Source organism: Mchenga conophoros, linkage group LG8 (genome assembly GCF_057382185.1).
Source record: "Mchenga conophoros isolate Kocher_MC1m ecotype Shallow Benthic linkage group LG8, M_conophoros_male_GT1.1, whole genome shotgun sequence".
In the NCBI taxonomy this organism is placed as follows: Eukaryota; Metazoa; Chordata; class Actinopteri; order Cichliformes; family Cichlidae; genus Mchenga; species Mchenga conophoros.
Genome location: NC_140533.1, coordinates 11,257,517 through 11,270,023, shown reverse-complemented (window position 1 = coordinate 11,270,023; position 12,507 = coordinate 11,257,517). Strand labels below are relative to the sequence as shown.

General features: G+C 42.6%; 1 protein-coding gene across 1 annotated transcript; it reads left to right on the top strand.

The window, feature by feature from the left end:
• The first annotated feature begins 914 nt into the window (after nt 1–914).
• fscn2b (fascin actin-bundling protein 2b, retinal) lies at nt 915–11,827 on the top strand. The gene is made up of 8 exons (XM_085284046.1): nt 915–1,123; nt 1,444–1,618; nt 1,919–2,017; nt 2,139–2,865; nt 8,137–8,293; nt 8,596–8,717; nt 8,819–8,986; nt 9,112–11,827. The coding sequence occupies exons 3-8, from the start codon at nt 1,925–1,927 to the stop codon at nt 9,315–9,317; spliced, it is 1,473 nt and encodes a 490-aa protein (XP_085140172.1). The 5' UTR covers nt 915–1,123; nt 1,444–1,618; nt 1,919–1,924; the 3' UTR covers nt 9,318–11,827.
• Nucleotides 11,828–12,507: the final 680 nt, after the last annotated feature.

The window sequence follows — 12,507 nt, the reverse complement described above, 5'->3', positions numbered from 1 at the left end:
TGTGTGTTTGCAAGCGTGTGATTTTGTGTGCAGTGCGCATTGTTCATTACATTTAGTGTAGTTCAAGTCTGGGTCAGGAAGAGTAAATCTTTAGGTGGGTGGTGTTTACTATGAACCCTGAGACCCTCCTCTGACCTTTGTGTGTATGTGTTTGTGTGTGCAGTGATGACATGTATGTTGCTGTGGGTCATTGCACCTATGTGTGCGTTTAAAGGCACTGACAAGCAGAATGGGCAGTGTGCGTGCGTGTGTGTGTGTGTGTGTGGAGGGGGGGTTAAGGGACTGGGGAGGGGTTGTGTCAGTAGATTAGCCAGGTTGGGATGATTGGGTTGAGGATTAGATGGATTCGGGAACAGACACGTCTGTTTACTCCGCAAAGAAGACTTACAATAGGCTGATTGGCAAGCTTGATTGCACACACACACACAATTGCAGGTGCTTATGCCACACACACACAAACACATTCATTCAAAACCCCATATGTTGATTAGCTTGTTATTGTTGCCTTTCTAATGCCCGCCATCTCCTTTCCTAAATTCAGTTGTAAAGTCCGACTCCCCCTGCCTCTCAGACATAGTTCCCACAAGGACTGACCCAGAGAGCTTGCAATCAGAGAAGGAGTGTAACTAAAGCCGAGCACGGCCAGGTAAGGAGAGCTGCACTCAGGCAACTACTCCAAAGGCACAGGGAGTGCTCTGGTTACACGGGGCTGTGTGTGTGTATATTTTGTTTGCATTGTTTCTACTTGCTCCTCTTTATGCGTCACAGAAAAAGGTGAAGTGCTGAGCTCGGAATAAGGTGCAGAGGCAGAGAAAGGCAGGATTACACACATGGCAGGTTAGAGAAAGGCGGTGAGAGAGAAGGAGAGGATGGGAGGAAAAAGCGACAGAGAGAGGCTTAAGATTACAGAGTCGAGCACCTTTTGTTGCTGAGTTCAGTTGCGATGGACCGCTTAAGTTTAGGGAAAGAGTGAAGGACTTCTTCAATCCTCTACCATAAAATTAGTATGACTGTGGAGGATGTTATCCTTCGCTGATCAAACCTGTGCCTGATTTTTTTTTTTTTTTTTGACGAAAAGAAAGAAAAGGAACCCCAGACTTCGAGGAAGGTGAAGAAGAAGAAGGTCAGAGTACTTGATGTGACTGATCTAAAGATAGTTGGCAAAGCAGCCAAAGGAGGAGCAAATGCAAAACCCCAGAGAAGTTTAGTAAGAGGGGGGAACAAGTGATTGAGCCTTCAGGGTGAATAACAAGTCATGCAAGAACAAGAGTTAAGCCGGACAAGAGAGCACTGTTCAGCACAAGAGAGAGAGGGCGAGGGTAGGCTGTAGAAGCAGAGATAAGCAGTCCACAGCAAAATTAGTCTACAGAGAAAGAGGGGTTGACACCGGACTGAAGAGAGATCAAGGTTGACTCAAGTCTTTGCTGCCTCTAACCTGATTAGGGAGAATAGTAGCGGCAGTGGAGGCGAGCCGGGAGACCCGATCAACCGAATGTGAGAGCCGGCAAGAGCAAAAAGAAAAAGAATTACAAGAGGACGCTCGGTGAAAGAAGCCTCTTAAATCTGGGAGCTGGAATTAGAGCCGTAGGAACTGCAGAGGGAAAGCCACAAAACCACAGTAAGTAAATTAGGAGGCTGTGGCTGGAAAAATGTGTAATGACGCCATGGGCGGGGGAAGGAATTTGTGGTCTTGGAAGTGCTTTATATACTGTACCTTAATGAATTGATTTCCTGCCTTTGCAACTTTTATATTTCATCATCCTCGTGACATCACCACCTACCATTCCACTTTTAAAACCCACTAGTCCTCCATTATTTCTGTGTTCAGTTTTACCTCAAATTAAGTTTCTTCCCCCTTCATCGCTAACTTGTTTCTCCCTTTCCACTCTTCTCTCTTCTTGCTCTTCCAATTCCACAGGTGAAAATGCCCACAAATGGGAACCGTCCTTTGAAGCTGCAGTTTGGTCTGATCAATCACGAGGGTCGCTACCTTACTGCTGAGTCCTTTGGCTTTAAGGTATAAAAATACAATAAGAGTGACAAACTATAAGGTGTCGATTTGCATTTCTGCTGGTGATGCTTTGCTGTTGGATCAGTATATGCAAGATTTTCAAGTGATACCTTTTCGTGCTTCTTAGGTGAATGCGTCAGCTCCCAGTCTGAAGAAAAAGCAGATATGGACTTTAGAGCAGGACTCCCAGGACAGCCAGGTGGTCTATTTACGCAGTCACCTGGGACGCTACCTGGCCTCCAACAAGGACGGCAAAGTCACCTGTGAGGCAGATGGCCACAATTCAGACTGTCGCTTCCTCATCGTGGCTCAGTCAGATGGCCGCTGGGCGCTGCAGTCTGAGCAGTACCTCCGCTTCTTCGGCGGCTCTCGGGACTACCTGTCCTGCTTTGCCCAGGTGATCACAGATGCAGAGCTGTGGGCAGTGCACCTGGCTCTGCATCCCCAGGCTAACCTGCTGTCTGTGGCCCGTAAGCGTTATGCCCACCTCTCTATGGAGGATGGGGAAATTGCTGTGCATCTGAACATTCCCTGGGGTGTGGCAGCGCTCCTGACCCTTGTCTACCAGGAAGGAAAGTATTGCCTAAAGACCTGTGACAGCCGGTTCCTCGGCAATGATGGAAAGCTCCTAATGGAGAGCGGGAGGGCCACAGCGTACACGTTGGAGCTGAAGTGTGGGAAGCTGGCCTTCAAAGACTGTGAGGGGAAGTATTTGTCTCCCATGGGTCCTACAGGGACCCTGAGGTCCGGACGATGTTCGAAACCAGGCAAAGATGAACTATTTGACCTGGAGGAGAGTCACCCTCAAGTAGTTCTGACAGCAGCCAATGGGCGATATGTCTCCATAAGACAAGGTAGGAAAACACAGAAATATCAGAGGGACAGGATATTCTAGCAAATTAGATTTTATCCTAAATCCTTGCAATACACACACACACAAATTGCTCCCCTGGCAGCTTGCTAGTACCCTAAAGAATCCCACATGTCTGATTAAATGGACAAAGGCTGACCTTAGGTGCCATCGAGAGTGGTCACACAAGCTTTTGCTGACAGACACAGACCTATGTGCATACATAATGAAGGAGAAATTGACAGCCGATAAGGGATGCATGGTAATTATGGGTAATGTAGTCTGCACATCAAGTTGCATCAACAACACAGTACATGGCTGCATGTCTCAAAGAAAACAAGATTGCTGGGGCTGATATGGGAGACTATCAGCCCCATCGTTGAGACCTGAGACAAGCACGTCATTTGTGTTCATGGCCGCTGGCCTACATCAGTATCGAGCCTAAACTAATAAGTTATTTTATTTAAATAACAGACTTAATGTGCATACATTTCAAGGAGAATAACAGAAGCAGACTTCTCAAGAACAACTTGCAATCACTTTTTATGTATTAAGAATAAAAAAGATGGTTCCATACTCCTAAAATATCAGATACCTCATTGTGAAATGTTCAGAAAAAGGGCCCTTTGTTTTCATTTTCTTTCACTAAATAATCTATTACAAATAGAGCTCTTTTCGAAAATCCCTTCTCAATCCTTCTCAAATGTACCTTCTGGCTTTGTTGGGCAATGTTGTTAACACGCTTTTACCCCTTGAGCTTACTGAAACAGCTGCCTGTAACCAATATACTGCAGAGTAATGCTCTGTTGATACTGTATTATGTATTTACTCTTCAGTCTTGTGATCGGGCTGTTGGAGGGGAGTTATTTGATCAGCGCGCAGGCACGACACCACACTACTGTACTGATGGATTACACCTGCTCCTCATTGACGTCGACATTAGGCTTTGTTTAGCGCAGCAGAAAAACTGCAAAAACTATAATTGTGAGGGTTACATTACATGTGACTACAAATGCACTTGCATTAGGAGGGACTTGCACAGAGTTTCAATTGCTGATGGTCCAAAGGGCTTGCTGGTCTGATTTGAAACTGGATTTGGGGCAGATTAGCATACACCCCCCAGTCCTTGTCAGCATACTTGGTCATGACAGCCATCCACAGGCTGCAGATTCTTGTCTGCAGGGTTGAGTTACTTCAGGCCTGGGTGCTGTAATTGAATCTCCCCACCACTCATTGTTCCTGGTTAGCAGTGGGGGCTGCAAGCAGGAACCAAAGCATTGAAAACTGATTGGTTAAAGGGAAAGGAAGAAAATGGTTAAACCCTAAACACATATATGTAGCACATCACATGCATGCATGCAAGGATACTTTTTGCAGCATACTTTGTATCTGTTCTCTCCTTCCCCTTCCTACGCTTGTCCCGCACAAACAAAAGCTTTATCTTTCTTTGAGACACTCGCCCACTCACTACCATACCATCCTACTGCGGCGAGTGGTGAGATGAGGTGTGTTGAATTATTGATGAAGTTGGCCCCTGTTCCTGGAAGGCAAGGGTGGGAGGGGAGTCTGCTTTCAGAAACCCAAGCTTCCTCATACCTGCGGCCAAAACTTGTCCCCCACCGAATCCCGCTCTAACCAGTTAATCTAACCTGTTAACCTCAGCCTGAGTCAACCTCTATATGCTACTGGAAAGAAAAATCAAAGACAGAGTAAATATGCTCTATTTAGCAAGCTATGCCATTGTGACAGGTCATATTGCTTTTTTTGTAGGGTTTCAGTGGAAGGTGAGTGAATCAGATAAATTCTTAACCAGCATCAAACACTGAAGCAAGTGTGTGTTTGTGCTTTTCCTTGTATATAGTTTACAAGTGTGCATGTTTTAATGTGTCATACAGATCTGTTATCAAACCTCTCATCACGTTTCCTCGGGCACAAGGGGCCCGCTCTGCCCTGAATGTGAAAAGGAGATGACAGTCCAAATTTTCACAAACTTTTCAGGTCCACAGACACATAAAAGCACACATACCGTATACATGATCAGGCGTGCAGAGCTCAGTAACAGATAAGCCGAAAAAATAATTGGAGTGAAATGCAGTTGTAAAGGATGAAGAATTTAGAGAGAGAGAGAAATAAGGGACATGGGGATAGTAGCATCAGCTTACCATTAATAATTGACGCCAGAGCCATCTATCGTTGATGGATTAGTTAGGCCTGCTCCACTTGCAGGCTCTGTAAGACAACATCAGGAAGTGGAGCTGGTTCTGGGGTCTGATCCAAAATAATGCACTACTGAATCTACCTGTTTGTCCTCCAGATACACCTGAGAGTGTACTGATATGTGTGTGCTGTGCTTATTGTTTGATGACAACATCTCACTTCTTATCCTCAGATTGCTGGCTTGGATTTCAGTATATCTAATCTCCCTCCCTATCTGTTCTTCTTTTCTTTCTCTTCCTTCATCCTTCTCTCCTTCCTCTGCCTCCCTTTCTCTCATCTATCAAATAGCAGCTGTGAGGTCCCAGCTGAGCCCTGTGTGAAGATCATTTCTGGGTTGAATTAGTGTGAAATGGGCACATGGAATAGGTAGACAAAGCATGACATTGAGTTGGGATGAGAGAGAATGGGAGTGATAGGCCCCCAGGCATAGCTGAAGAGTGGAAGGGCTAAAAATTATGCTTCAAATGCACTTAAGATCAATGATAATTTCACCAGTTGTAAGACTTCATGATGCCACGTTTATCGGGTGTGAATAAGATGTGATTAAAGCATCCCAGTGGCTCAGTAACCATGACATCTTTGTCACGTGTCAGCCCCCTTTTCTCCTTCCAACAGTGAGATTTGAAATTAGCTGTAGAGTGAAGCAACAAAAAATTTGTCATCGGGCCTCTCACACATGCTGAATGTTTATCTGTCTTGGAGTATGCCAAAGTTATTTACATGCATCCATTATTAACCTTTAACCACTTGATGTCTTGATCATAATGAGCAGTTACAAGGTCACAAAGACGTATTCATTGCTGCACAAAAACCTCCTTGTTATTGCTTTGGTTGCTAGCAGTTTACCACAGTCACCCATAGTTTACATAGATGACAGCATCTTGGCAGCAAACACTTACAAACTACTCACTGCTACTGCTACATTTTTCTTTTTATAACTTACTGACCTCACCCACGGCTGGAGTCTCAGCTGAAACCTCAGCCCTAAGATTTTGGTCACTGCCCTTTTGTTTTTTTGGACACAGACGCTTGTTAGCTTATTAGCTTATTTGAGGAGAGGGTGAAGCACCAAGTTATCAGCTAATGCTAGCTAGCTTGGTTAGCTAGCTACATAAATAAAGAGCACAGTTTGAATGTGCAAACATGGCCAGCTGATAGTTGGTGCTTACATACAAATAAAATAATTGAATTTTGTTCACCTAATGGGGCAAAAAAAATTGCACAGCCTATTTGTACAAGTAATCTTAGAGCAGGCCCCAAAAACACCAATACAATAAACAGAGTTACAGTTCTGTGACTCAAATTAGTTGAGCAGGCAGCTAGCAGTTAAAGGGATCATTTTTGAGGTGGCTGATACTACCACGAAATGAGTTAACGGGGTAAAGTAGAACTCTTGTACTATCTTATGTGTCTTCTTAAGAGTTGGAAGAGAATCAGTCATTGCTATGCTCCTTGTCTCAGATTCAAGCCATTGCTTCACAAGGTTAACAGCTCAGCAAATTAGTAACTCATTCAGTGACAATGTACAACATGGTCCTAGGTGGAAAATTCAGTGTCAAACATTAATTTGTGCATGCATGTTACATACTAACCCACAGTGGTTAGTATCAAAGACACTTCTAGTGTAGTCTGACTTATTTCCTCTTGTTTTCCTCTTTTGCATGTAGATACAGTTCTATTTGACCTCAGGTCAGGGGGAAGCTTGTTCCAAAGAAAAGGACCACAGGAACTGAAAGCACACATTAGATCAAATTCTGGGAACAGTTAAAAAAGCTGGACCTTATACCCTCAGAGGTCTAAGCATAGATACTCATTATGGACCCTAGCAAGTTATTGTAACCCACTAGTGTAGTTTATTTATAACTAAACGGTGCCATTGGTTCTTTTGCATTTTTACCATGTTATCCCTCTGCTTTATCATCCGTGCTTCCTTCAGTTTGAGTTTTGAGAGGTTTTGGTAATTATCTGCACATCCTGCTAAGTGTGGACCATAAAATCCTCTGGTCTCTTCCTGTTTTTCCTTTATTCTTTTATTGAGGGGATTGAGGGATTGGACGGGTAGCACTCGAAAGCTGATTATATCAGAGCCCTGCTGTGAGGAGGGCAGACTGACAGGGCCAAAGGTGGGGTGAGGGTGGGAGGTGGGGCTTGAGGGGGGTCAGGGGGTACGCAGGAAAAGATCGGGGAAGGGATGAAGGTGGAGAATGATGACCAGGGAATAGAACAGGAAGAGATAAGAGGCATGCAGATTAGTGTTGTTAAAGGATTAGGAAAATGTATTGAGAATACTCGGGAATGCATCTAATTTAGGCTTAGCCCTCTGCAAGCTGTCTTGCAGTTTGTGGCAAACTATTGTCTTCCTCTCTGCGTTCAGGACAGTGTTAAAATGTGGCAATCAACAAAATAACTAAAATATGTATAGACAAGAAGCAAATTATCTACTTAAAACTAATGGGTTACATTCAGTAAATAACAGAGGATTAATTGTAAAGCCTGTTTGCCTTTGAACCTAGAAGACAAAGTACCCAAGTAAGAGTTTGTCACAGCTGTTTCTGTTTCACGTGTAAATAATAGAAATACTAAAATAATAATAGAGATTTTAATAAAGTGTTTTTCAGTCACAAGTGAGATTTTTGTTCAGGTGTTAAGTGGTCTTGGTGTAATCAACACAAAGCCTCACAGTGAGAGTGTTGTGTCTCTAAAACAGCTGATAACACTTTCACTTTAAGAAGCATCTTCCTGCCTTGGCATAATTATTTTGTTTCTCCATTTCCTGTATGCTCTTTTCATAACTGCATCCAGAGCTGCAATCACTGAAAATGTATTTACCCTCAGGAAGATATTCGAGGACGACACGTGGGATAAAGAGTGCAGTTTAAAAGATTTTTTAAAAATAACAGGATCAGATATAATTACAAGATCTTTTGTAGACCAAGCTAAACAAATCAGTGCGACTTCATTTTTAATCACAGTGTTTCTATAACACTAAAAACACCTCACATTTTCCAGCTTAAAGCAAAGTAACAGTGACAGCATGTGTTTATTTCGTCTCTCCCAGGAGTGAGCCTTGCAGCCAATCAGGAAGATGAGACAGACATGGAGACGTTTCAGATGGAGATTGACAAGGAAACCAAGAAGTGTACGTTCCGCACCAGCCAAGGGAACTGCTGGGCTCTGGTGGCTCATGGAGGCGTCCAGTGTACTGCAACTGAATTGTAAGAGAAGACTTTTATATGTTGTATAGAGAAAAATTAATGAATTTATCATTGAAAATGAGTCAGTTGGACATTTTACGTTACATAAATTTGACTCATTGCAACTGATAATTAAGATGCAAGGGTTAACATAAGAGGGATGGTCAAATGAGTGCATGAGATAGCAAACAGGTGAATCACATAGAATGATAAATAACTGTTATGAAGGAATGATACCAGCAAATTTGGGCAATTTTCGTTTTATTTTACACATTATCCAAAACACCGAACTTCAAAAAAGTGTGAAATCTTTTCCACCACAGGTCAGCAAACACCATGTTCTCAGTGGAGTGGCTTGGCCACAAGGTGGCACTAAAAGCCAGCAATGGCAAATACATCTGTACCAAGAAAAACGGCCAGTTAGTCGCTGTCAGTGACTCCATCGGTAGGAGGACAGTCCTTTATATTATAGCCCCTTTCTTTGGTAATTAAGAGGTGGCTCTTACCTCTCTTTTTTCTGATCATTACTATGTTGACTTTTGCCAGGGGATGATGAACAGTTCACTCTGAAACTCATCAACCGACCCATGCTTATCCTTAGAGGAGAGAATGGATTCATCTGCCACCACAGAAACTCGAACACACTGGATGCCAGCAGATCTGTCTATGACATTTTCACTGTGCAATTCAGCAATGGAGCCTACCATATTAAAGGTCAGCACATACATCAAACATACTTCTGGAAAAAGCCAGGTTGCTTAGTTTTCCTCTAATTTGCTTGTTTACTGCAATTTGTCTACTCTGTCTGACTTTGGTGTATTTACTTTAAACCCCTGCAGGTGCTGATGGCCGGTTCTGGTACGTTAACAGTGCCGGGCTGGTGTGTTCAGATGGCGAGGCCCCTGAGGATTTCACTCTGGAGCTCCTTGAGCACGGCCGTCTCGCCATCCGTGGCAAGAATGGCAAATACCTGCGTGGAGACCAGGGAGGCACTCTTAAGGGAGATGGACTCTGCCTGAGCAGCTCAGCCCTCTGGGAGTATTAATACAAACCAATATTAGTCCAAACCTGAGTCCTAGCTAATCTCATTGTTGGCATTAAGTGCTTAATGTGAATCTAAATCACTGTTATTCTTTTTCCTTTTGCAAAGAGCATTATTGAGAGAGGCTCACATAGCTAGGTGAACAAAGAGAGGACTGCATATGTATATATTAGGCCAAGAGAATCTCAATGAAGTGAACAGTGTTTTGAGTGAGGATTTTAACAATTAGTGTTAATGAACACTTCATGTTTTCACAGATTTAGTTATTAGTATGACATAACGTAACATGACATGACATCCTTTTATGTATATTCATCATTCCATCTATATCTTTTTTGCCTTTTAACCACTAAAAACAAGTATTACATGAGCAAGCCAGTAAAGTTGTAGTGTGGGCATGTAATGGTACCGTTCACTCATTAGGTCAAGTGACACAGGGTGCCATTTGAGGCAGACGCAGTCACCATTAGAAGTGATGTCACCCTCTAGGTGGGTGAAGTCATGCATGGTACTACTGACTGAGGTTATTAGGAGACGAGAGTGACAAGGTTTCAAATAGCTGCCTGTAGAAACAGAGAAAGACTGTACCCGAGACTCGTACTTGGAGTGTGTTTTCTTTTTCTTTTGTGAACACAGAGATTTTTAAAAATGCATATCTTGCATTATTTTGTTTAGGTAAAGATTGTTTTATGAAAATAAAGGAACCAGGGATATCATAAAAAGCTGAAAATATGCTTCCTTCCCATTAATGTCACAAAATTAGCAGTACTACATCATGTGAGCGTGCCATAGGAGTTAATAACACTATGACCAATTTCAAAGTGTTCCTTGTGGATTTATGATGGACATTATTTCGTTCTGACTACATGGAAACAATGCAGCTGGAAGCTTATTATCTACATGCAACTTCTTCTGTGTTAGCAGGGAATTATGAACTCACTCAATATACACTTGCCAGCCACATCATTAGGTACATCTGATCAAGTGCTAAATAGCTGAAATCAAGAAGTCAAAAACTGCACTTAGCATGTGTGTGTTTTGAAGAAGTCGGTTGATTGGGGCCTGATGAGGTGAAAGACCAACAGTTGGCAGAAAATGACCTAATCAGCCAATCACATGGCAGAAACTCAGTGCTTTTGGGCACACTAGACAACCTGCTAAAGTTCAAACTCAGTATCAGAATAATAAAGAAAGGTAATTGAAGCTACTTTGAACGTTATATGGTTGTCAGTGCCAGACAAGGTGGTACTTCAGAAGCTGCTGATATGCTGGGATATTTTGACACTACTATCCAGAAAATATCCAGTGTGCACCAGTTCTCTGGATGAAAATGCCTCATTGATGTCATAGATCAGAGGAGAAACTCATAGGAAACAGAAATAACCAACTCTTTACAAACAAGGTATGCAGAAGGGCATCTCTGAACACCTCACATGGTGAAGCAGATGTACTACAGCAGCAGAAGACCACACTGGGTGCCACTCCTGTCACCTACAAACCAGAAACTGAAGCTATAACGCAGAAGGGCTCACCAAAATTGAACAACTGAAGACCTGAAAAATGTGGCCTGGTTTGATGAGTCTTGAATTCTCCTGTATCAGTGGTTCAGACTGCTGGTGGTGGTGGCTGCCTCTGCACCACGTCACTAGTTTCTTGAATATTGAATGACTTCACTGTATGGTCCCCAGATCTCAATTCAATATAACAACCTTTAGGATGTGGTGGAATGGCAGATTCACATCATGGATGTGCAACCTGCATATCTGCAGCAAGTGTGTGATGCTATCATGTAACTATGGACCAGCACCTTGCTGAATCTTTGCTACAAAGCTATAAAAACAATCCAAGGGTACCATAACCCAGTACTAGCAAGGTATACCTAATAAAGTGGCTGGTCAGTCTATAATCAAGTTTACCACTGACGTTTGATATTGTGGCCTGAGAGACAGAATGTATAAAAGTCAGAAAGTCGACTTTTGTTTTTCTTTATTAAGCTGAAAAACTGCAATGTTTTCTTGAGAGATTCATCTTTTGGCGATTTCAAGATTTCAAGGGGTTAAACTGTTGAATGTCTTATAATCAGCTCTTGCGTTTGCTGTTAAAATCATTTACATTTTGTTGGATCAAATTTAGCAATTTTGTTCTTCATCATCACCTGCTATTCTCAAAGCCGGTGCTGTTTTTGGATGCACCTTGGCTGTCATAGTGAAAGAGTTTAGCAGCAAGGAACAGAACTCACCTGCTGCTGCTTTAGGCGTGTTGACGCTATCAGCTTTCGCACATCACACCATGATGGCAGCAGAAAATACCATCAGTTTCAGCAGCAGCAATGGTTGCTGAAATTATGGCACATTTGTCAGGTGCTTACTGGCTTTCTCCTCCTAAATGTCCTTCTCGCTCTTTTTCAATCCCTTCTTAATAACAGTGATTGTTATTTTGACAAGAATGAAAAAGTCCTGGCAAGACTGCCCAAGCTACTGACCGCTGTCACTGTTTCTATGTTCTGCTCTAAATTAAGCAAATAAATTCTCATGTTCTGTTTATGTGTCAGTGTGCTCATTCATAAAAGAGAGTGGACCCAAACTAGCACTGGAATCCGATGTTGAGACTGAACCCTGTAGTAAAATCTGTTTTTAAAATCTTGGTATATTAGATCTAAAGTCATGGTGAAAAGAAAGCAAAGGCTGTTTCAATTCCTAGGTTTATATGTGGCCATAATGAGAAAATATCCAGTCCACGCCAGGGCTTAAACCTGAGCTGAACAACAACACATGACATATTTAACTGTGTCATTATTTATTTAACAGAACTGAGCCAACATGCGGATGCAGAGTGTGAAAGAGCAGCCCACGTAGAATTTCCTTTAACAGCAATAACTTGAATGCATCGTTTTCTGTGTGACTTTATCACTCTCTCACACTGTTAAGAAGGAATTTTTGTTCTCTCTTCTTTACAGCATTGCTTCATTGATTAAGGTTTGCAGATATTTATTCATGCACAGCTCTGTTATGGCCCTCAGCACTTTGCTCAGGTTCAGGTCTGGACTTTTAACTGGGCCACTGTAACACCTTGTTTTCTTTCAGCCTTTCTCTTGTAGATTTGCTGCCATGCTTGGGATGAGTGTCCTGTTGCATGAGCAGCCAAGCTTTAGCTGTCAGACAGGACCTCACATTTGACTCTAGAATATTTTGGC